This window comes from Pseudophryne corroboree, chromosome 5 (assembly GCF_028390025.1).
Source record: "Pseudophryne corroboree isolate aPseCor3 chromosome 5, aPseCor3.hap2, whole genome shotgun sequence".
Lineage (NCBI taxonomy): Eukaryota > Metazoa > Chordata > Amphibia > Anura > Myobatrachidae > Pseudophryne > Pseudophryne corroboree.
In genome coordinates, this window is record NC_086448.1 from 801,919,967 (window position 1) to 801,942,358 (window position 22,392).

The 22,392-nt window shown below is 47.0% G+C and overlaps 1 protein-coding gene across 1 annotated transcript in view; it reads right to left on the bottom strand.

The window, feature by feature from the left end:
• Nucleotides 1-22,392, bottom strand: part of MAL2 (mal, T cell differentiation protein 2) — a 97,231-nt gene that overhangs the window by 20,697 nt on the left and 54,142 nt on the right. The window contains exon 3 of the mRNA XM_063924466.1: nt 7,292-7,444. Within this exon, the coding sequence (XP_063780536.1) occupies nt 7,292-7,444 (153 nt within the window). The remainder of the gene's footprint in view (nt 1-7,291; nt 7,445-22,392) is intronic.

Consider the following 22,392-nt stretch of genomic DNA (forward strand, 5'->3'; position numbering starts at 1 on the left):
CCCTCGGGCAGCCGCCCAGGATGAGCCCACCTTCCTTGTGGAATGGGCCTAGACAGATTTAGGCTGTGGCAGGCCTGCCACAGAATGTGCAAGTTGAATTGTGCTACAAATCCAACGAGCAATCGTCTGCTTAGAAGCAGGAGCACCCAGCTTGTTGGGTGCATACAGTATAAACAGCGAGTCAGATTTTCTGACTCCAGCCGTCCTTGAAATATATATTTTCAATGCCTTGACAACGTCCAGCAACTTGGAATCCTCCAAATCGCTAGTAGCCGCAGGCACCACAATAGGCTGGTTCAGGTGAAACGCTGACACCACCTTAGGCAGAAACTGAGGACGCGTCCGCAGTTCTGCCCTGTCCGAATGGAAAATCAGATATGGGCTTTTATACGATAAAGCCGCCAATTCTGACACTCTCCTGGCTGAAGCCAGGGCCAGTAGCATGGTTACTTTCCATGTAAGATATTTCAAATCCACCGATTTGAGTGGCTCAAACCAATGGGATTTGAGAAAATCCAAAACTACATTAAGGTCCCACGGAGCCACTGGGGGCACAACCGGGGGCTGTATATGTAGTACTCCTTTTACAAAAGTTTGGACTTCAGGAACTGAAGCCAATTCTTTCTGGAAGAAAATCGACAGGGCCGAAATTTGAACCTTAATGGACCCCAATTTGAGGCCCATAGACAATCCTGTTTGCAGGAAATGTAGGAATCGACCCAATTGAAATTCCTCCGTGGGGGCCTTCCTGGCCTCACACCACGCAACATATTTTCTCCAAATGCGGTGATAATGTTGTGCAGTCACCTCCTTCCTGGCTTTTACCAGTGTAGGAATGACCTCTTCCGGAATGCCTTTTTCCCTTAGAATTCGGCGTTCAACCGCCATGCCGTCAAACGCAGCCGCGGTAAGTCTTGGAATAGACACGGTCCCTGCTGAAGCAGGTCCCGTCTTAGAGGTAGAGGCCACGGATCTTCCGTGAGCATCTCCTGAAGTTCCGGGTACCAAGTTCTTCTTGGCCAATCCGGAGCCACGAGTATCGTTCTTACTCCCCTTTGCCGTATAATTCTCAGTACTTTTGGTATGAGAGGCAGAGGAGGAAACACATACACTGACTGGAACACCCACGGTGTTACCAGAGCGTCCACAGCTATTGCCTGAGGGTCTCTTGACCTGGCGCAATACCTGTCCAGTTTTTTGTTGAGGCGAGACGCCATCATATCCACCTTTGGTTTTTCCCAACGGTTCACAATCATGTGGAAGACTTCTGGATGAAGTCCCCACTCTCCCGGGTGGAGGTCGTGCCTGCTGAGGAAGTCTGCTTCCCAGTTGTCCACTCCCGGAATGAACACTGCTGACAGTGCTATCACATGATTTTTCGCCCAGCGAAGAATCCTTGCAGTTTCTGCCATTGCCCTCCTGCTTCTTGTGCCGCCCTGTCTGTTTACGTGGGCGACTGCCGTGATGTTGTCCCACTGGATCAATACCGGCTGACCTTGAAGCAGAGGTCTTGCTAAGCTTAGAACATTGTAAATTGCCCTTAGCTCCAGTATATTTATGTGGAGAGAAGTCTCCAGACTTGATCACACTCCCTGGAAATTTTTTTTTTTTTTCCTGTGTGACTGCTCCCCAGCCTCTCAGGCTGGCATCCGTGGTCATCAGGACCCAGTCCTGAATGCCGAATCTGCGGCCCTTTAGTAGATGAGCACTCTGCAGCCACCGCAGAAGAAACACCCTTGTCCTTGGAGACAGGGTTATCCGCTGATGCATCTGAAGATGCGATCCGGACCATTTTTCCAGCAGATCCCACTGAAAAGTTCTTGCGTGAAATCTGCCGAATGGAATCGCTTCGTAAGAAGCCACCATTTTTCCCAGGACCCTTGTGCAATGATGCACTGACACTTTTCCTGGTTTTAGGAGGTTCCTGACTAGCTCGGATAACTCCCTGGCTTTCTTCTCCGGGAGAAACACCTTTTTCTGGACTGTGTCCAGAATCATCCCTAGGAACAGCAGACGTGTCGTCGGAAACAGCTGCGGTTTTGGAATATTTAGAATCCACCCGTGCTGTCGTAGAACTACTTGAGATAGTGCTACTCCGACCTCCAACTGTTCTCTGGACCTTGCCCTTATCAGGAGATCGTCCATTTTCTTTGAAGAAGAATCATCATTTCGGCCATTACCTTGGTAAGGACCCGGGGTGCCGTGGACAATCCAACCGGCAGCGTCTGAAACTGATAGTGACAGTTCTGTACCACGAACCTGAGGTACCCTTGGTGAGAAGGGCAAATTTGGACATGGAGGTAAGCATCCCTGATGTCCCGGGACACCATATAGTCCCCTTCTTCCTGTTCGCTATCACTGCTCTGAGTGACTCCATCTTGATTTGAACCTTTGTATGTAAGTGTTCAAATATTTCAGATTTAGAATAGGTCTCACCGAGCCGTCTGGCTTCAGTACCACAATATAGTGTGGAATAATACCCCTTTCCTTGTTGTAGGAGGGGTACTTTGATTATCACCTGCTGGGAATACAGCTTGTGAATTGTTTCCACTACTGCCTCCCTGTCGGAGGGAGACGTTGGTAAAGCAGACTTCAGGAACCTGCGAGGGGGAGACGTCTCGAATCTCCAATCTGTACCCCTGGGATACTACTTGTAGGATCCAGGGGTCCACTTGCGAGTGAGCCCACTGCGTGCTGAAACTCTTGAGACGACCCCCCACCGCACCTGAGTCCGCTTGTACGGCCCCAGCGTCATGCTGAGGACTTGGCAGAAGCGGTGGAGGGCTTCTGTTCCTGGGAATGGGCTGCCTGCTGCAGTCTTCTTCCCTTTCCTCTATCCCATGGCAGATATGACTGGCCTTTTGCCCGCTTGCCCTTATGGGGACGAAAGGACTGAGGCTGGGGGACGAAAGGACTGAGGCTGAAAAGACGTTGTCTTTTTCTCCTTTATACGGCAATACTTCCATGTGCCGTTTGGAATCTGCATCACCTGACCACTGTCGTGTCCATAAACAACTTCTGGCAGATATGGACATCGCACTTACTCTTGATGCCAGAGTGCAAATATCCCTCTGTGCATCTCGCATATATAGAAATGCATCCTTTAAATGCTCTATAGTCAATAAAATACTGTCCCTGTCAAGGGTATCAATATTTTCAGTCAGGGAATCCGACCAAGCCACCCCAGCGCTGCACATCCAGGCTGAGGCGATCGCTGGTCGCAGTATAACACCAGTATGTGTGTATATACTTTTTAGGATATTTTCCAGCCTCCTATTAGCTGGCTCCTTGAGGGCGGCCCTATCTGGAGACGGTACCGCCACTTGTTTTGATAAGCGTGTGAGCGCCTTATCCACCCTAAGGGGTGTTTCCCAACGCGCCCTAACTTCTGGCGGGAAAGGGTATACCGCCAATAATTTTCTATCGGGGGAAACCCACGCATCATCACACACTTCATTTAATTTATCTGATTCAGGAAAAACTACAGGTAGTTTTTTTACACTCCACATAATACCCTTTTTTGTGGTACTTGTAGTATCAGAAATATGTAACACCTCCTTCATTGCCCTTAACAAGTAACGTGTGGCCCTAAAGGAAAATACGTTTGTTTCTTCACCGTCGACACTGGAGTCAGTGTCCGTGTCTGTGTCGACCGACTGAGGTAAAAGGACGTTTTAACGCCCCTGACGGTGTTTGAGACGCCTGGACAGGTACTAATTGGTTTGCCGGCCGTCTCATGTCGTCAACCGACCTTGCAGCGTGTTGACATTATCACGTAATTCCTTAAATAAGCCATCCATTCCGGTGTCGACTCCCTAGAGAGTGACATCACCATTACAGGCAATTGCTCCGCCTCCTCACCAACATCGTCCTCATACATGTCGACACACACGTACCGACACACAGCACACACACAGGGAATGCTCTGATAGAGGACAGGACCCCACTAGCCCTTTGGAGAGACAGAGGGAGAGTTTGCCAGCACACACCAAAACGCTATAATTATACAGGGACAACCTTTATAAAAGTGTTTTTCCCTTATAGCATCTTAATATATATAATCATATCGCCAAGTAAGTGCCCCCCCTCTCTGTTTTAACCCTGTTTCTGTAGTGCAGTGCAGGGGAGAGCCTGGGAGCCTTCCCACCAGCATTTCTGTGAGGGAAAATGGCGCTGTGTGCTGAGGAGAATAGGCCCCGCCCCCTTTTCGGCGGGCTTCTTCTCCCGTTTTTCTGAGACCTGGCAGGGGTTAAATACATCCATATAGCCCCAGGGGCTATATGTGATGTATCTTTTAGCCAGCATAGGTATTTCATTGCTGCCCAGGGCGCCCCCCGCAGCGCCCTGCACCCTCCGTGACCGCTGGTGTGAAGTGTGTGACAACAATGGCGCACAGCTGCAGTGCTGTGCGCTACCTCATGAAGACTGAAAAGTCTTCTGCCGCCGGTTTCTGGACCTCTTCACTTTTCGGCATCTGCAAGGGGGTCGGCGGCGCGGCTCCGGGACCGGACTCCATGGCTGGGCCTGTGTTCGATCCCTCTGGAGCTAATGGTGTCCAGTAGCCTAAGAAGCCAATCCATCCTGCACGCAGGTGAGTTCACTTCTTCTCCCCTAAGTCCCTCGTTGCAGTGAGCCTGTTGCCAGCAGGACTCACTGTAAAATAAAAAACCTAAAAACTTTTTCTAAGCAGCTCTTTAGGAGAGCCACCTAGATTGCACCCTGCTCGGACGGGCACAAAAACCTAACTGAGGCTTGGAGGAGGGTCATAGGGGGAGGAGCCAGTGCACACCACCTGATCCTAAAGCTTTATTTTTGTGCCCTGTCTCCTGCGGAGCCGCTAATCCCCCATGGTCCTGACGGAGTCCCCAGCATCCACTAGGACGTCAGAGAAATAAAAAACCTAATTATATACTTTCTTTTTAGAAGCTCAGGAGAGCCCCTAGTGTGCATCCAAACTCGGCCGGGCACAAAATCTAACTGAGGCTTGGAGGAGGGTCATAGTGGGAGGAGCCAGTGCACACCAGGTGACCTAAAAGCTTTCTTTAGTTGTGCCCAGTCTCCTGCGGAGCCGCTATTCCCCATGGTCCTTTCGGAGTTCCCAGCATCCACTAGGACGTCAGAGAAATTTATATTTTTATGCCAATTACCTATAATTCTCTTTGCCAGGAAACGGGCTACAATAAAACCCCGTCCTGATGAAGAGCTGGAAGCAGTGTGATAGTCTGATGCTATCGCACTGCTTCTCCGATCAGGTCCCCCGCAACCCATGAGCGGGCAGACAGTGACGGATAAAGAAGATTTTGTAGAATAGTAGTTTATAGGCTATTATGGGATAACACTATCTGGAGATTGCGTTACCGATCGGGAACCAGCTCTGGAATGCAACGGTAAATCTGGTATTAACCAATGGGGGCTGCATTTGCAGACAAAAATGAAGAAACCCCTCCATAATACATCTGGGGGATCATTAATATTTGCCAATACCCCAGAAGACTGCTGTTTTTTGGGGTAAAATCCCACAATTTTTTAATGATAAAGTGCTGACACCACTAACATGACCCATCACACCTCCAGGTTAACATCACCAGTCAGATGACACTCTTGTGGTTATGTAATCATAAGCACAATGTCCGGCACGAGGTTCCATGGTTTAAAGACCCTATGATCAACCATTAAATGCTACATATATGTATTACATGTGCTTGAAATACCCTGAATTTCCACTGCAGCTGGTAAAACCCAATGAAACCCAATACACAGCTCACCTCACCCACATTCCACGCTATACTAGGTATTTACACAACTGTGCACGACCTTGTACTTCTGGACACATCAACAGCGACATAACGCAGAGAAATGATGTACAGAGCAGTGAGAAAAGGAAATGGATATTAAGCTAGTGAAAGAGGATAGCTCACAGGCACAATACTACTAAAGCTTAGAATATTAACACATTATGGGGTCTATTCATGAAGCAGTGAAAAGAGTGGAGAAGTGAGCCTGTGGAGAAGTTCTGTGTTTTTATTGTTTTTTTTTCTTTGCACATTTAGGTTTGCTTTATGTTGTGCTATGGCTTGCTAGCTATATCAATGTGGGTTATTGCCGTCAAACCATTTATCATTTATTATCTTTGTTGTTATCTTTTGTTTTTTTAGTTCATTCTCATTATTTACAATTTTTTTTTAGTTCATTCATTTTTTACTTCCATGTTTATTAGTCTTCTTTTTTTGTGACTTTCTAGAGAATTTTCTAAAGGGCCGGTGGGAGTGCTGTAAGGTAAAAATTGACAGTGCCATGGGTGCTGTGAGGTGCTTGGTGAAGGTGCCAGGGGTGCTGTGAGGTGTATAGTGAAGGTGCTGTGAGGTGTATAGTGAAGGTGCTGTGAGGTGTATAATGAAGGGGCCGTCGGTGCTGTGAGGTGTATAATGAAGGGACCAGGGGTGCTGTGAGGTGTACAATGTAGGGGCCGTCGGTGCTGTGAGGTGTATAATGAAGAGGCCAGGGGTGCTGTGAGGTGTATAGTGAAGGGACCAGGGGTGCTGTGAGGTGTATAGTGAAGGGACCAGGGGTGCTGTGAGGTGTATAGTGAAGGGACCAGGGGTGCTGTGAGGTGTATAGTGAAGGGACCAGGGGTGCTGTGAGGTGTATAATGAAGGGACCAGGAGTGCTGTGAGGTCTATAGTGAAGGAGGAGGGAATGCTATGAGGTTGACTTTGTAGGAGGTAGGGGGTGCTGTGGGGTGGACAGTGAATGAGGCAGGCAGTGAGTACTGTGGGGGGCAGTGAGTGAGCTGTGAGGGAGGGGTCAGTGAGTGCTGTGAGAGAGAGGGGGGGGGGGGGTCAGTGAGTACTCTGACGTGGAGAGTGAGTGCTGTTAGAGGGGCAGTGGTGGGGCGAGGGAAAGGGTCAATGAGTGAGTTGTGAGGAGGTCAGGGAGTGCTGTGAGGTCAGACAGTGCCGTGAGGGGCTCAGTGTTATATGGAAGGAACCGGCAGTACGAGAGAGCTACGAGAGACGGTAATAAGAGACGGCTATGGAAAGGAGATATGTAGGAAGGGCTGGTAGAAAAGTCAGGGCCACTTGATGCATTTGCCCCCCCAGGCTAATAGTTGCCAGCCAGCCCCTGGACTCGTCACCGTCCTGAGCCTCTTCATGCCTCAGTAATGTTGTAAGTAAATGGAGAGAATGAATCTTGGCTCCACCCACAAGATGACTGTCACTAATGTGTGTAAGTGGTGGGTACACCTGAATGGTTAGCACTGCAGGTGGTGCTTTGTGCTACAATGACTTACCGTTGCTGCTACATTCAGCCCAATCCGGCGGTTTTCAAGGTGGATGTAAGAGTTCGTATCATTTCTCGCTTGGTTGGCTAAAGCGCACACTGCGGCTTCAAGAACAAAGGCACTGAAGTAGAACACAAAGGCAAAAAAGTGGAAAGCGAGATCCTGAAAAACAAAACAATGTTTCATTGAGAATAATTTAGACCAATCCCGACAAGCAATACAGTGTTTCTGCAGTAGATGTTCAATAATGAGTAACGAGCACCAGCTGGTGTCTTACAGACGTGTCCTCATACATGGTGCCTCAATATGTACCACACAGCGGGAGATTTGAATGGAAAAAGTCACACGTGAAGACGCTTGGCGCTACAGAGTCACACACCACGTCATGGCGTGACTGGAAGGGCTGATTAACGAGCAGAGAGGCTAGATGTTGGTGGACACATCTGGACCTCAAAGGGTTGATATGGTAGAAAAATGGAAAGAATCGTTTTAATACTGTATTAGGATAACCACGGCCATAGACTGGAACATGGACAAATTTAATGGTAGACTTTCATAGGCTCTCTAAACTAAACTTTCAAAGCAAAACTCTCAACGAAAGAAGTTCTTACTTTTATGATGCAATGAACATACACTTAATGCTGTAATAGGTCTATTACAACACAATATATATTTTTTATAACACTAATTGGTTTAGGCATCGCATCAGGCAATACCATGCAGTAATTTTACTAGCCACTTTATTAAACCGGCAGCGTGTTTCCGCCAGGATATCGCACACAATTCCGGTCCCTACTTATCTCACCACGACACGCGGCCCACTTGCTTCGTGACACGAATTAAGGCCCACTGTGCAGTTTAACCTAAAAGCCACCTGTTTTATTTTTCAGAACATTTATAGACTGGGAAAATAAATCCGTGGAGTAAAAGGAATGTGTGTCTCTCAAATGGTAGTTTTTTTATACCGCAATTAGTAACTAGTTGTGAAAATGTTGTTAAAAGTCCAGCAATTAAATGAATAATACACCTTACGTGTGTCCTAAAGACGTAGCAATAAGGTGGGGTTGGAAATGTAAATACTCTCACACACACACCCATCTCCTGAAGAGACTGCTAACTTGCCAAAACTTGTACAGCGACAACACCCTAGAGATTGTTCATCCTTAAATCATCTTCCAGGAAAACCATAGATTATTGTATAGATTTACTATATACGCCAAACATGCAGAACTGTATGGGTGAGGTTTGCCACTGCAACATCCTAGCCAAAGAAATAACAAAGGACTCTATTCATCTTGATGTGAGAAAATAAATGTACTTATGGTTTGATTGTGGTGTTTTTAGGCACATTTATGGACTGTGGGCAGCACGGTGGCACAGTGATTAGCATGTATCACTTACAGTGTCTAGCTTATGTGTACAGATATATCAATAACGGTTCAACATCGCAGACTGCTAAATAAACTCAAAAGCAATGGATTGGATTATAAAACAATTTAATGGATAAGAAACTGGTTGCAGGATAGGAAACAGACAGTTGTAGTAAATGAAGTGCATTCTATGGAGGGATATGTTACCAGGTATCTGTACTTGGACCAGTGCACTTTAATATCTTTGTTGGTGACATTGCAAATGGTATAAAGGGAAAGTATGCGTTTTAGCAGAGGACACAAATGCAACAGGGTACACACACCCGGACGAATAAAACAAATGATTGAGAATCCAGGTAGACTTAAGGAATGGTCAAGAGTGTGGCAACTACAGTTTGCTAAAAAATGCTAAATCATGCACTTTGGTCTCAAAAACCCTAAAGGTGGCTACACGCTGGCCAATATATCGGGCGTTCTCTTGAACAGCCGATATATCGCGGGTCCGTCGGCCAGTGTGTACGACCGATACGTCTGTGAACTCAGTCGTTCACAGACGTATCGCGTCGGCCCCGCTGCACAGCCGACGGCCAATATATCTACTGATATATTGGCGCGTTGTTGTGTGTGTACGGGCGGTCGGCCGACCGCCCGTACACATGCTGCGTCGGCCGGCGGTGATTGACAGCTGAACTGGGCGGGCGTGTGTACACGCCCGCCCAGTTCATGATGTCAGTCCCCGACGGATCGGGCAGTGTGTATGCTCAACACACTGCCAGATCCGTCCATAGATATATCTGCCGATCAATTGATAGTAAAAGCATTGGGCTACCAGAGGACCAGGTGGTAAAACAGATAATAAGACATCAGCCCGATGGTGCGGACCTCCACCTTTGGGATCCCAGGGTGGGCGGCCGACTTCTTCAGTTTGCACAGATCTGGCAGCAGTCTACAACAGATGCCTGAGTGCAGGAAGCGGTATCTCTAGGTTATGCTTTTGCCTTCAAGAAGCACCCTCCTCGAAAGTTTTTTTTTGTACCAGCCCGTCTTGGGTAGAGACGAAGACCAGGGCTTTTTTGCAAGAGGCAGTTCAGAAATTGCTTCTTTCAGGAGTAGTCATTCCAGTTCCTCCTGCGCAATGAGGACAGGGTTTTTACTCCAACCGGTTTCTAGTTCAGAAACCAAATGGGTCATTTCGGGCCCATTCTCAATCTCAAAGTGCTGAACAAGTACATTTGGGTACCTCAGTTTCATGTGGAGACTTTACGTTCCATCATTTGGCCATGGAGTCAGGGGATTATATGGTATCCCTGGATATACAGGTTGCTTATTCTACATGTTCCTATAGCACTGTCCCATCAGTGCTATCTCAAGCCCTACCTTTTGGGTTAGCCACAGCCACAGAGTATTTACCAAGATTATGGTGGTAATGGAAGCTTATCTCCACCAGCAGGGGATAAGAATTTTTACATACCTCAACGATCTTTTAATCCTGGCACAGTTGCAGGAATTGCTCCTATGTCATCTGCAACAGAGAATAACGTGTCTGCAAAGGCGGCTCATAAATTGGGCAAAATCGTCTCTGGTTCAGTCACAGCGGTTGACTCACTTGGGGGCTGTACTGGATTCAAGTCTTCAGAGAATAATTTTACCTCTGAACAAGATATCCAGGGTTCAGTCAAGGATTGAGGACTTGCTACACAGTCAAAAGATAACCATTCACACAGCAATGCGTGTGATGGGATTGATGGTGTTAACATTCGACATGGTGGAGTATGCACAGTTCCACTCGAGGCCTCTGCAGCATCTGATTCTTTCCAAATGGAATGGGTTGCATCAGATGATAAAAACACAGACTATGGTTTTTACGATAGAAGTAAGAAGGTCATTAGCCTGGTGGCTACAGACAAGGGGAGACCCTTTTGGATATCAGATTGGGATATTCTGACAACAGATGCCAGTCTGCAGGGCTGGGGAGCAGTGTCAGGAAGGTTGTGTTTCCAGGGGAAATGGACCAAGGAAGAAGGTTGCCTGCCAATAAATATATTGGAACTTCGGGCCATATACATGGCACTGATTCAGGCAAAAGACATTCTTTGGGGAAAACCAGTTCAGATCCACTCAGACAATGCGACGGCAGTAGCGTACCTCAATCATCAGGGAGGAACTCGCAGCCGAAAAGCGATGAAGGAGGTAAGTCACATACTAAAGTGGGCAGAACTTTATCATCCAGCTTTGTCCGCAATGTTCGTTCCGGGAGTCCTAAACTGGGAAGTGGATTTTCTCAGTCGACACGCCATTCAGGCAAGCGAATGGGCTCTACACTTGGAGGTCTTCCAGACCCTAGTAGACAAGTGGGGGTTGCCAGAGATAGATCTCATGGCGTCCCGTCAGAACAACAGAGTTCTCGCATACGGGTCAAGAACAAAAGGATCCCAGAACGATCTTAATGGATGCCCTGTCAGTGAGATGGCACTTTTATCTGGCTTATGTGTTTCCTCCAATCACCCTATTACCGAGGGTGGTGAGAAAGATAAAGCAAGGAAAGGGTGCCGTGATACTAATAGCTCCGGCTTGGCCCAGAAGGCATTGGTTCACAGATCTGCAGAGAATGTTGATGGACGCTCCACTCCTGCTCCCTCAACGTCCAGATCTACTAATGCAAGGTCCTTGTTATCACAGACATCTGGATAGACTGTCTTTGATGGCGTGGCTCTTGAAACCTTTATCCTGAAGTCAAGAGGATTCTCACAACAGGTAATTCAAACAATGCTCAGAGCAAGGAAACCTTTATCACCAAATATCTCAAACCTATATTCATTGGTGCAGTGAACGGGAAAATGGTTCTTGGGTCTCTCAGAGTTTCCAGGGTCTTAGCATTCGTTCAAGCAGGAATGGATAAAGGTTTGAAGGTGGCTTCCTTGAGAGTGCAAGTGTCAGCATTGACTGTATGGTTCCAAAAGAAAATTGCCAACTTACGGGATGTGCGTACTTTTTTCCAGGGAATGCTGAGCATTCAACCTCCTTTTGTTCCTCCTACAGTGCCTTGGGACTTAAATTTAGTCCTAAAGCCCCTTCAAGTTGACCCATTGAACCACTTAATAAAGTGGATCTTAAATGGTTGACAGCTAAAGTTCTCTTTCTACTGAGAAGAGTGTCAGATTTAGGGGCATTGTCATGTTGTTCCCCATTTCTGATTTTTTTATCCAGATAAAGTAGTTCTCAGAACTAGATCTGGGAATCTTCCCAAGGTGGTGTCTAAATTCCACCTTAACGAAGAAACTGTAGTCCCGGCTTTCCAGGTACCGTGCCTTTCTGCGGGAGATGCATCGCTGGATGTGGTCCGTTCCTTAAGGATCTACGTGACTCATACCAGTGCCATCAGAAAGACAGATTGTCTCTTCATTCTCTACGGATTTCACAAGAGCGGATGGCCTACTGATAAGCAGACACTGGCAAGGTGGCTTCGAATGACGATTTCAGAAGCATATGCTCAAGCTGATCTCCCTGTTCCGGCTAATGTCTCTGCTCACTCTACTCGTAAGGAGGGTCCATCACGGGCAGCACAACGTGGTGCTTCAGCAGAACAGATACGTAAAGCAGCCACATGGTCTTCCAATTATCACATTCATTAGACATTATGCCATGGATACCTTTGCCTCTCATGATGCTGAATTCGGGCGAAGGATTCTCCTGTCCAATCAGTAGCGTCCCCACCACTAATTTGCTTTGGGAAATTCCAATATTATCCTGTGGATAACCTGTGGACCCTGCCGGAGAAATATACGTTATGGTAAGAACTTACCGTTGAGAATGGTATTTCTCCTAAGTCCACAGGGATCCCACCCTGACGCACCTGATTTGAGGATCCTTTTACTCACTAACCTGTTCCTTCTTGTACAGAAGGGTGTGTATGTGTGTTCTTCTCGACTGATTAGGGCTATCTATGATGCTCCTGCCTTGAGCTTTGGAATACAACTGATTTACCTGAGCCGAAAAGCTTTGACCGACTGGTGCAAATCCGCTGTCACTTCATCATATCCCAATGTTATCCTGTGGTACCTGTGGACTTAGGAGAAATACCGTTATCAACGGTATGTTCTTACCATAACGTATATATTGTCATTGGTCATGGTTCCAATAAAAACAATAACAACCATGATACAATAAAATACTGTAATGAAGGTGTAGAAATGCACTAGACGCATATTTTGTCAATTCGTATAAAACAGACTGCCCAGTGCCGTGCTTCCGCAGCGTGAATAACTGCCGTGCACATAGCATCTATTCACATTAAGGGGAGAGCTTAGGGGAAGCCCAGCACCTCCGTAAGTGGTGGGCACGTCCCTAAAATGTGACACAGATGGCTGGGCACACCCCCCATTAGTGACGCTGACAGGGCCACTCCGTTCCCAATATTGACACTGCCGCGGCTGCACCCCTTCCCCCCCCCTCCCTGGCCGCGCTCCCTTTTCGAACGTGCTATGCGATACTGTCCCCGCAGGAACACTACATACTAACACAGATATATACACAGCTGAGTGCACGACCATATACGTAGATAAACCGTTCATAAACAAATCTATCAAACATTGCTCTGGCTATTAAGCATTGGAAACTCCAAGCTGAAAGCAGTTAAACCATATAGCCTTTTCATGCGTTGTAACACTCCCTTATCTTTAAGTCCTCCGTTAGCAGCTTAGAGGAGCCCATTGTTGCAACTGCAGGCTAAACACCCTAAGAGCTTACAAGAGTCTCAATATTTATTCAGCTCCGGAATTGTCTTTACCTGGCTTTAATTTAATCCCTAAAGAGTCAATCAAGCTTTGAGGCATTAAAATAAATAGAAAAAAATTACGAATCCCATTGTAGGGTGTCCATAGGCGGATTCAGGGAGGGGATGGGTGGGCGGCACCAAGTCAAACTTACTCATTATTAGTACGCCCTTGCACAGCGGGCACTGACAGAGAAGACACAGTCCAGCCGAAGTAAGGGCAGGTACAGGTTACTCCACCTGTGCCACCGCCTAGTCTGGCAGCCGGGAACGTAGCCGCACTTGTGCAATGACTGACTGCTTAGGCCACCCACACGCCGGCTACTGAAACACTCGAGCTGAAGACCATTATAGGGGACTGCTCAGTGTTATAATACTAGTTCTACTTCCTGGAGGATGGAGGATGGTTCAGAGTACTGTGTAGAAGCTGACTGGATGACTATGCCCAGCTTGTCCAATCATCTCTCCTGTCTCATTGACTGCAACATCCCAGTTGCTACAGCAACAACAACAGCATGTCCTGCTGCATTGGCGAGTGTCCTATAGGTAGGTACGTATACATCATGCAATACCATCAGGGAGGCTGCTGATTGGCTCCAAAGTTATTCTGCAGCAGGACAACAACCCCAAACATACAGCCAATATCATTAAGAACTATCTTCAGCGTAAAGAAGAACAAGAAGTCCTGGAAGTGATGATATGGCCTTCACAGAGCCCCGATCTCAACATCGAGTCTGCCTGGGATTACGTGAAGAAACAGAAGAATTTGAGCAAGTCTACATCCACAGAAGATTTGTGGTTAGTTCTCCAAGATGTTGGAACAACCTCCCTGCCAAGATCCTTGGCAGGGAGGTCACACCAAATAATAAGATTTTAAACCTACAGGTAAATCTTTTTCTCCTAGTCCGTAGAGGATGCTGGGGACTCCATAAGGACCATGGGGTATAGACGGGCTCCGTAGGAGACATGGGCACTCTAAAGACTTTAGATGGGTGTGCACTGGCTCCTCCCTCTATGCCCCTCCTCCAGACCTCAGTTAAAGAACTGTGCCCAGAGGAGACAGACAGTACGAGGAAAGGATTTTTGTTAATCTAAGGGCAAGATACATACCATCCCACACCATCCACACCGTACAACTTGGAACATACGAACCAGTTAACAGTATGAAACAAAACAGCATCAGCCAGAGACTGATCAAACTGTAACATAACCCTTATGTAAGCAATAACTATATACAAGTCTTGCAGAATTTAGTCCACACTGGGACGGGCGCCCAGCATCCTCTACAGACTAGGTGAAAAAGATTTACCGGTAGGTTTAAAATCTTATTTTCTCTTGCGTCCTAGAGGATGCTGGGGACTCCGTAAGGACCATGGGGTTTATACCAAAGCTCCAGACCGGGCGGGAGAGTGCGGATGACTCTGCAGCACCGATTGAGCAAACATGAGGTCCTCCTCAGCCAAGGTATCAAACTTGTAGAATTTAGCAAAAGTGTTTGAACCTGACCAAGTAGCCGCTCGGCAAAGTTGCAATGCCGAGACACCTCGGGCAGCCGCCCAAGAAGAGCCCACCTTCCTAGTGGAATGGGCCTTTACCGAATTTGGTACCGGCAATCCAGCCGTAGAATGAGCCTGCTGAATCGTATTACAGATCCAGCGGGCAATAGTCTGCTTAGAAGCAGGGGCGCAAACCTTGTTGGCTGCATACAGGACAAACAGTGCCTCTGTTTTCCTAACCCGAGCCATACTGGCTACATAAACCTTTAAGGCCCTGATTACATCAAGAGACCTGGAATCCTTCAAGTCCCCCGTAGCCACAGGCACCACAATAGGCTGGTTCATATGAAACGATTAAACCACCTTAGGCAGAAATTGAGGGCGAGTCCTCAACTCCGCTCTATCCACATGGAAAATCACATAGGGGCTTTTGTGAGACAAAGCCGCCAATTCAGACACCCGCCTCGCAGATGCCAAGGCTAAGAACATGACCACTTTCCAAGTGAGAAATTTCAACTCAACGGTTTGAAGAGGTTCAAACCAGTGTGACTTAAGGAACTGTAACACCATGTTAAGGTCCCATGGTGCCACTGGGGGCACAAAAGGAGGCTGGATGTGCAGCACTCCCTTTACAAAAGTCTGGACTTCTGGGAGAGAAGCCAATTCCTTCTGAAAGAATATCGACAGGGCCGAAATCTGTACCTTAATAGAGCCTAACTTTAGGCCCATATCCACTCCTGTCTGCAGAAAGTGGAGAAAACGGCCCAGGTGAAAATCTTCCGTAGGAGCATTCTATGCTTCACACCAAGATACATATTTCCTCCAGATACGGTGATAATGTTTCGCCGTCACCTCCTTCCTAGCTTTTATCAGAGTAGGGATGACCTCCCCTGGAATACCTTTCCTAGCTAGGATTTGGCGTTCAACCGCCATGCCGTCAAACATAACCGCGGCAAGTCTTGGAACACGCAGGGCCCCTGCTGCTACAGGTCCTCCCTGGAAGGAAGAGGCCACGGATCTTCTGTGAGCATTTCTTGAAGATCTGAATACCAGGCCCTCCGAGGCCAATCCGGAACAATGAGTATTGTCTGGACTCTTTTTCGCCTTATGATTCTCAGTATTTTTGAGATGGGTGGAAGAGGAGGGAAGACATAGACCGACGGAAACATCCATGGTGTCACCAGGGCGTCTACCGCTACCGCCTGAGGGTCCCTTGACCTGGAACAATACCTCCGAAGTTTCTTGTTGAGGCGTGACGCCATCATGCCTATTTGAGGAAGCCCCCAACGACTTGTTATCTCTGCAAAAACTTGTTGATGAAGACCCCATTCTCCTGGATGGAGGTCGTGTCTGCTGAGGAAGTCTGCTTCCCAGTTGTCCACTCCCGGAATGAAAACTGCTGACAGCGCGCTTACGTGATTTTCCGCCCAGCGAAGAATCCTGGTGGCTTCTGCCATTGCCACTCTGCTCCTTGTCCCGCCTTGGCGGTTTACATGAGCCACTGCTGTGACGTTGTCTGATTGAATCAGTACAGTTAGGTCGCGAAGAAGAGTCTCCGCTTGTCGTAGGCCGTTGTATATGGCCCTTAATTCCAGCACGTTGATGTGTAGACAAGCCTCCTGGCTCGACCACAGTCCCTGAAAATTTCTTCCTTGTGTGACTACTCCCCATCCTCGGAGGCTCGCGTCCGTGGTCACCAGAACCCAGTCTTGAATGCTGAACCTGCGACCCTCTAGAAGATGAGCACTCTGCAGCCACCACAGGAGAGACACCCTGGCCCTGGGGGACAGGCTTATTTTCTGATGTATTTGTAGATGGGACCCCGACCATTTGTCCTGAAGGTCCCACTGAAATGTCATCGCATGGAACCTGCCGAAGGGTATGGCCTCGTAGGCCGCCACAATTTTTCCCAGTAATCGAGTGCATTGATGAACTGACACTCTTTTTGGCTTTAACAGGTCTCTGACCCTGCTCTGGAGTTCCTGGGCTTTTTCCGTTGGGAGAAAAACCCTCTTCTTTTCAGTGTCCAGAATCATGCCTAAAAATGATAGCCGAGTCGTTGGAATCAACTACGATTTTGGCAGATTTAGGATCCAGCCGTGTTGCTGCAGCACTCTCAAGGAGAGTGACACTTTTTTCAGCAACTGATCTCTCGATCTCGCTTTTATCAGGAGATCGTCCAAGTATGGGATAACTCTGACTCCTTCCCTGCGTAGGAGCACCATCATTCCGCCATTACCTTGGTGAAATCCTCGGGGCCGTGGACAGCCCAAACGGCAACGTCAGCGAATCTCAGATACGCCTGATGAGGAGGATAAATGGGGACATGAAGGTATGCATCCTTTATGTCTAGTGACACCATAAAATCCCTCCCTTCCAGGCTGGAGATCACTGCCATGAAAGATTCCATCTTGAATTTGAACTTTTTTAGATACAGGTTTAGGGATTTTAGATTCAGAATGGGTCTGACCGAGCCATCCGGTTTCGGGACCACAAATAGAGTTGAACAGTAACCCCTTTCCTTGTTGCACTAGGGGAACCTTGATAATCACTTGCTGTTGACACAGCTTTTGTATCGCAGCTAAAACTATTTCCCTCTCTGGGGGAGAGGCTGGCAAAGCCTACTTGAAAAATCGTCGAGGAGGCACTTCTTCGAATTCCAGTTTGTAGCCTTGGGATACAATTTTTATCGCCCAAGGATCCAAATCTGACAGAACCCAGATCTGGCTGAAGAGTCGATGACGTGCCCCCACCATCGCGGACTCCCGCAGTGGAGCCCCAGCGTCATGCGGTGGATTTTGTAGAAGCCGGGGAGGACTTCTGTTCCTGGGAACTAGCCGTAGCAGGCATTCTTTTCCCTCTACCCTTACCTCTGGCGAGGAAGGAAGAGCCCCGGCCCCTTCTGGACTTATGCGACCGAAAGGACTGCATCTGATATTGAGGTGTTTTCTTTTGCTGTGGGGGAACATAAGGCAAAAAAGAAGATTTACCCGCAGTAGCTGTGGAAACCAGGTCCGCGAGGCCCTCCCCAAATAAAACCTCACCCTTGTAAGGCAAAGTTTCCATATGTCTCTTTGAATCGGCATCACCCGTCCATTGGCGGGTCCACAGGGCTCGACTAGCAGAAATTGCCATGGCATTGGCTCTTGAACCCAACAGCCCAACGTCTCTCGCAGCGTCTCTCATATATAACGCTGCGTCTTTTATATGACCCAAGGTCAATAAAATGCTATATTTATCTAGGGTGTCAATGTCAGATGACAAGTTATCTGCCCATGCTGCTATTGCGCTACATACCCATGCCGACGCTACTGCCGGTCTGAGCAAGGCCTCCGTATGTGTATAAATTGATTTTAAGGTAGTCTCCTGTCTGCGATCAGCAGGATCCTTGAGGGCTGCCGTGTCTGGAGACGGTAGCGCTACCTATTTGGACAAGCACGTCAAAGCCTTGTCCACCCTGGGCGAGGATTCCCACCGTAACCTGTCCTGTGCGGGGAAAGGATACGCCATAAGAATTCTCTTGGGAATCTGCAGTTTCTTGTCTGAAATTTCCCCAAGCTTTTTCAAATAAAGCGTTCAGCTCATGAGATGGGGGAAAGGTTACCTCAGGTTTCTTCTCCTTAAACATGCATACCCTCGTGTCAGGCACCGAGGGGTCCTCTGTGATATGCAAAACATCTTTTATAGCAACACTCATATAATGAATACTTTTGGCCACCCTTGGGTGTAAACTCGCATCATCGTAGTCGACACTGGAGTCAGGATCCGTGTCGGTATCAGTGTCTGCTACCTGGGACAGGGGACGTTTATGAGACCCTGAAGGGCCTTGTGACACAGTCAAAGCCATGGATTGACTCCCTGCTTTTCCTCTGGACTCTGCTTTGTCCAATCTTTTATGTAATAAAGACACATTTGCATTTAAAACATTCCACATATCCATCCAATCAGGTGTCGACTGTGCCGACGGAGACACCACAATCATCTGCTCTACCTCCTCCTTAGACGAGCCTTCCGCTTCAGACATGCCGACACACGTACCGACACCCCCACACACACTGGGATATGGAGAATATATATATATATATATATATATATATATATATATATATATATATATATACACACACAAACGACTTTTGGCAGCACTCCCAGGTACAAATAACTCAGTCCCGGTGCCCTCCTGGATCCGCAGAGCCACGGGTCAATACAACAGTCCACTGTAGGCGGCACACTGGTCACAAAAGGTACAAAACAGAAGGTTGCAGCAACAACGTTTCGAAGTTTACCTGAGGACGAAGAATAAACTTCGAAACGTTGTTGCTGCAACTTGCTGTTTTGTACCTTTTGTGACCAGTGTGCTGCCTACAGTGGACTTTATATATATATATATATATATATATATATATATATATATATATATATATATATATAGAGAGAGAGAGAGAGAGAGAGAGAGAGAGAGTCCCCCAATACGGCCCTTTGGAGAGACAGAGAGAGAGTATGCCAGCACACACCCAGCGCCACTGGGACAAAATCCCAGTCTGTACAGCGCTGTTATATATCAGTAATACACTAACTGCGCCAAATAAATGTGCCCCCCCCCCCCTCCTTTTTGCCCTCTGTGCTGGTGTTCAGCAGGGGAGAGTCCGGGGAGCAGCTTCTCTGAGACAATGGCGCTGGTTAGTGCTGGAGGATCAAGCTCCGCCCCCTCAACGGCGGGCTTTGGTCCCGCTCAAATTCTTTATACTGGCGGGGGTTTAATATACTGCCTCCGCAGTATATATATGTCAGCCAGTGTCCCTTGAGGTTTATTATTGCTGCCCAGGGCGCCCCCCCTGCGCCCTGCACACATACAGTGCCGTCAGTGTATGTGAATGTGGGAGCAATGGCGCACAGCGTTACCTCAGTGAAGATCTGAAGTCTTCTGCCGCCTTTGAAGTCTTCTTTCTTCTTATACTCACCCGGCTTCTATCTTCCGGCTCTGTGAGGACGACGGCGGCGCGGCTCCGGGACAAACAGCGAGGATGAGACCTGCGTTCCAATCCTCTGGAGCTAATGGTGCCCAGTAGCCTAAGAAGCAGAGCCTATCATTTAAGTAGGTCTGCTTCTCTCCCCTCAGTCCCTCGAAGCAGGGAGCCTGTTGCCAGCAGTGCTCCCTGAAAATAAAAAACCTAACAAAAGTCTTTTTCAGAGAAACTCAGTAGAGCTTCCCTGCAGTGCATCCAGTCTCCTCTGGAGCACAGGATCTAACTGAGGTCTGGAGGAGGGGCATAGAGGGAGGAGCCAGTGCACCCATCTAAAGTCTTTAGAGTGCCCATGTCTCCTGCGGAGCCCGTCTATACCCCATGGTCCTTACGGAGTCCCCAGCATCCTCTAGGACGTAAGAGAAATTGATTTTAGGTTTCTCTTCTGTTCATTCACTTTGTTAATTAATAAAAATAAACTATTAACACTTGTATTTTTAAAAGCATTCTTACTTTTCAGCATTTTTTCCCACACCTGCCTAAAACTTTTGCACATATATAAATATATTTATTTTATTTTTCTTAAAACATCGAAAATCTGTTTTTTGACCAGACTAGGCGATTTATTTTCCCCTTCTTAACTTTAGTATGATTTTTCTGGCATATACGTGCATAGAAAGGTCCGAGAAGTAGGAATTTCACTACAGATAAGCAAAACTCCAAAAACATATTTTGCCTTTTGCTTCAGAAAACAGTTTCGAATAGGTTATGTGGCTCTTTAAAAAAAACACCTGAACGAGGCAGGTACAGTGTAGAATTCATATTTCAAGCAGCTTGACCATTGTTAGTCATTATGGCGTAATCAACTATGTCAAACCATAGGGAGGAACCAATGCTGGTTTCCTCTGTTATATGTGAGAACCTCACTATCAGGGTGTGTACAGCATTGCTTAATTGCGCAGAACATGCCCCCACCTGCAACGTGCTCAGAACACTCACAAGTACGGATACAAATCTTCACAAAACAAAAAGGAGAGAGAGAGATTTTAATATATATATATATACATATATATATATATACACACACACACACACACACACACACACACACATATATATATCTATCCTATCTTCTGGACCGGCACTCCTTTCTCATCAAAAATGCTGCTCCGGTGCCTCCAGTGACATAAGGTATCTACCAGTGGAAAAAATCTGCGGCACTCGGAGTTTTTACTGCAAAAAATGTGTATTTACACAAACATCCCAACCTCGGTTGGGATGTTTGTGTAAATACACATTTTTTGCAGTAAAGACTTCGATTGCCGCAGATTTTTTCCACTGGTGTATATGTGTATGTGTATATATATATATATATATATATATATATATATATATATATATATATATATATATATATATATAGTCAAAGTCGAAAAATATTCCAGTACACACATCACGTACTAACCACACACACATGCCCGCTGCGCGTGCACTTGTTCCGCCGTGCGTGCACATATCCGCAATTTGCGTATGATCGCTCCCGCGTTCCTGCGCGTGGTATGGGTATTTACGGCGGAGTTTGTGAGCGCATAGAGGGTTATCAAAACATTACATATTTAACCCAAATAGTGCACATTGTACACATAGTCCCCCTGCACCACATCAGCAAGTATCAACAGTTTAAATGATTCCAGGACTAAGGGATTCGCCTTTGCATGATAGGAAGGGACAGACTAAGGTTATAAGGTGATGTCTGGTATCCAGCTGTAGGGTATTTTAAGGGTAACATTCCGGTGTTGGTTAGAGAAAGATCGCATGTTCCTGCGTTTAGTTATGTGCAGAAGTAGAATATAGATATAAACTGTATTTACTGTATATTATGTATGCGGCGGGAATCCAAAGGAGACCACCCACAAGAGCAGTTGAGAAAGACATCGCCCACCTTTTCAAATCAACCTATGTCCTCTCCTGTAATGTAAAGATGCATCTCTGTGTCCAATGGACAAAGGGATTACAGTATCCATTGTATAGCTTTTGGAAGTAGTGTATAAAAAACCTGTTGCTGCCTGGCCGGTCAGAAGACTCTTAACGCTATCTACCTGATTAGCGGAGGAATGGACCAGGAAGCGCATGCGAATATTCTCACGTATGTACATTGACTGTAGCCATTTACTCTGTTGTATTGTAGTGTATAAATTGTATTGTTATCCCCTTCCAGATATATACGCTGAGGTGTCGGAGCCCAGTGTTTAACTACAAATCGGTGTTGTGTCCTCTTTTCCCTGCTAGGGTTTAAAGCGTATTACATTACCTAACTGTATAAGGTTTAAAAGTGTATTGATAAGGTGTGTACGCGCTGTGTACACTTTGTACCGTCAGCGCTGAATAAGGTTTAAAGTATAACTCTGGGTGTGTGCGCGCTGTGTGTACTTTGTACCCCCAGCGCGGCGTTTGTACGCTAAGTCCGTACACGGTACGGGACTCTGTACGCAAATAGCGTACAAAGTAC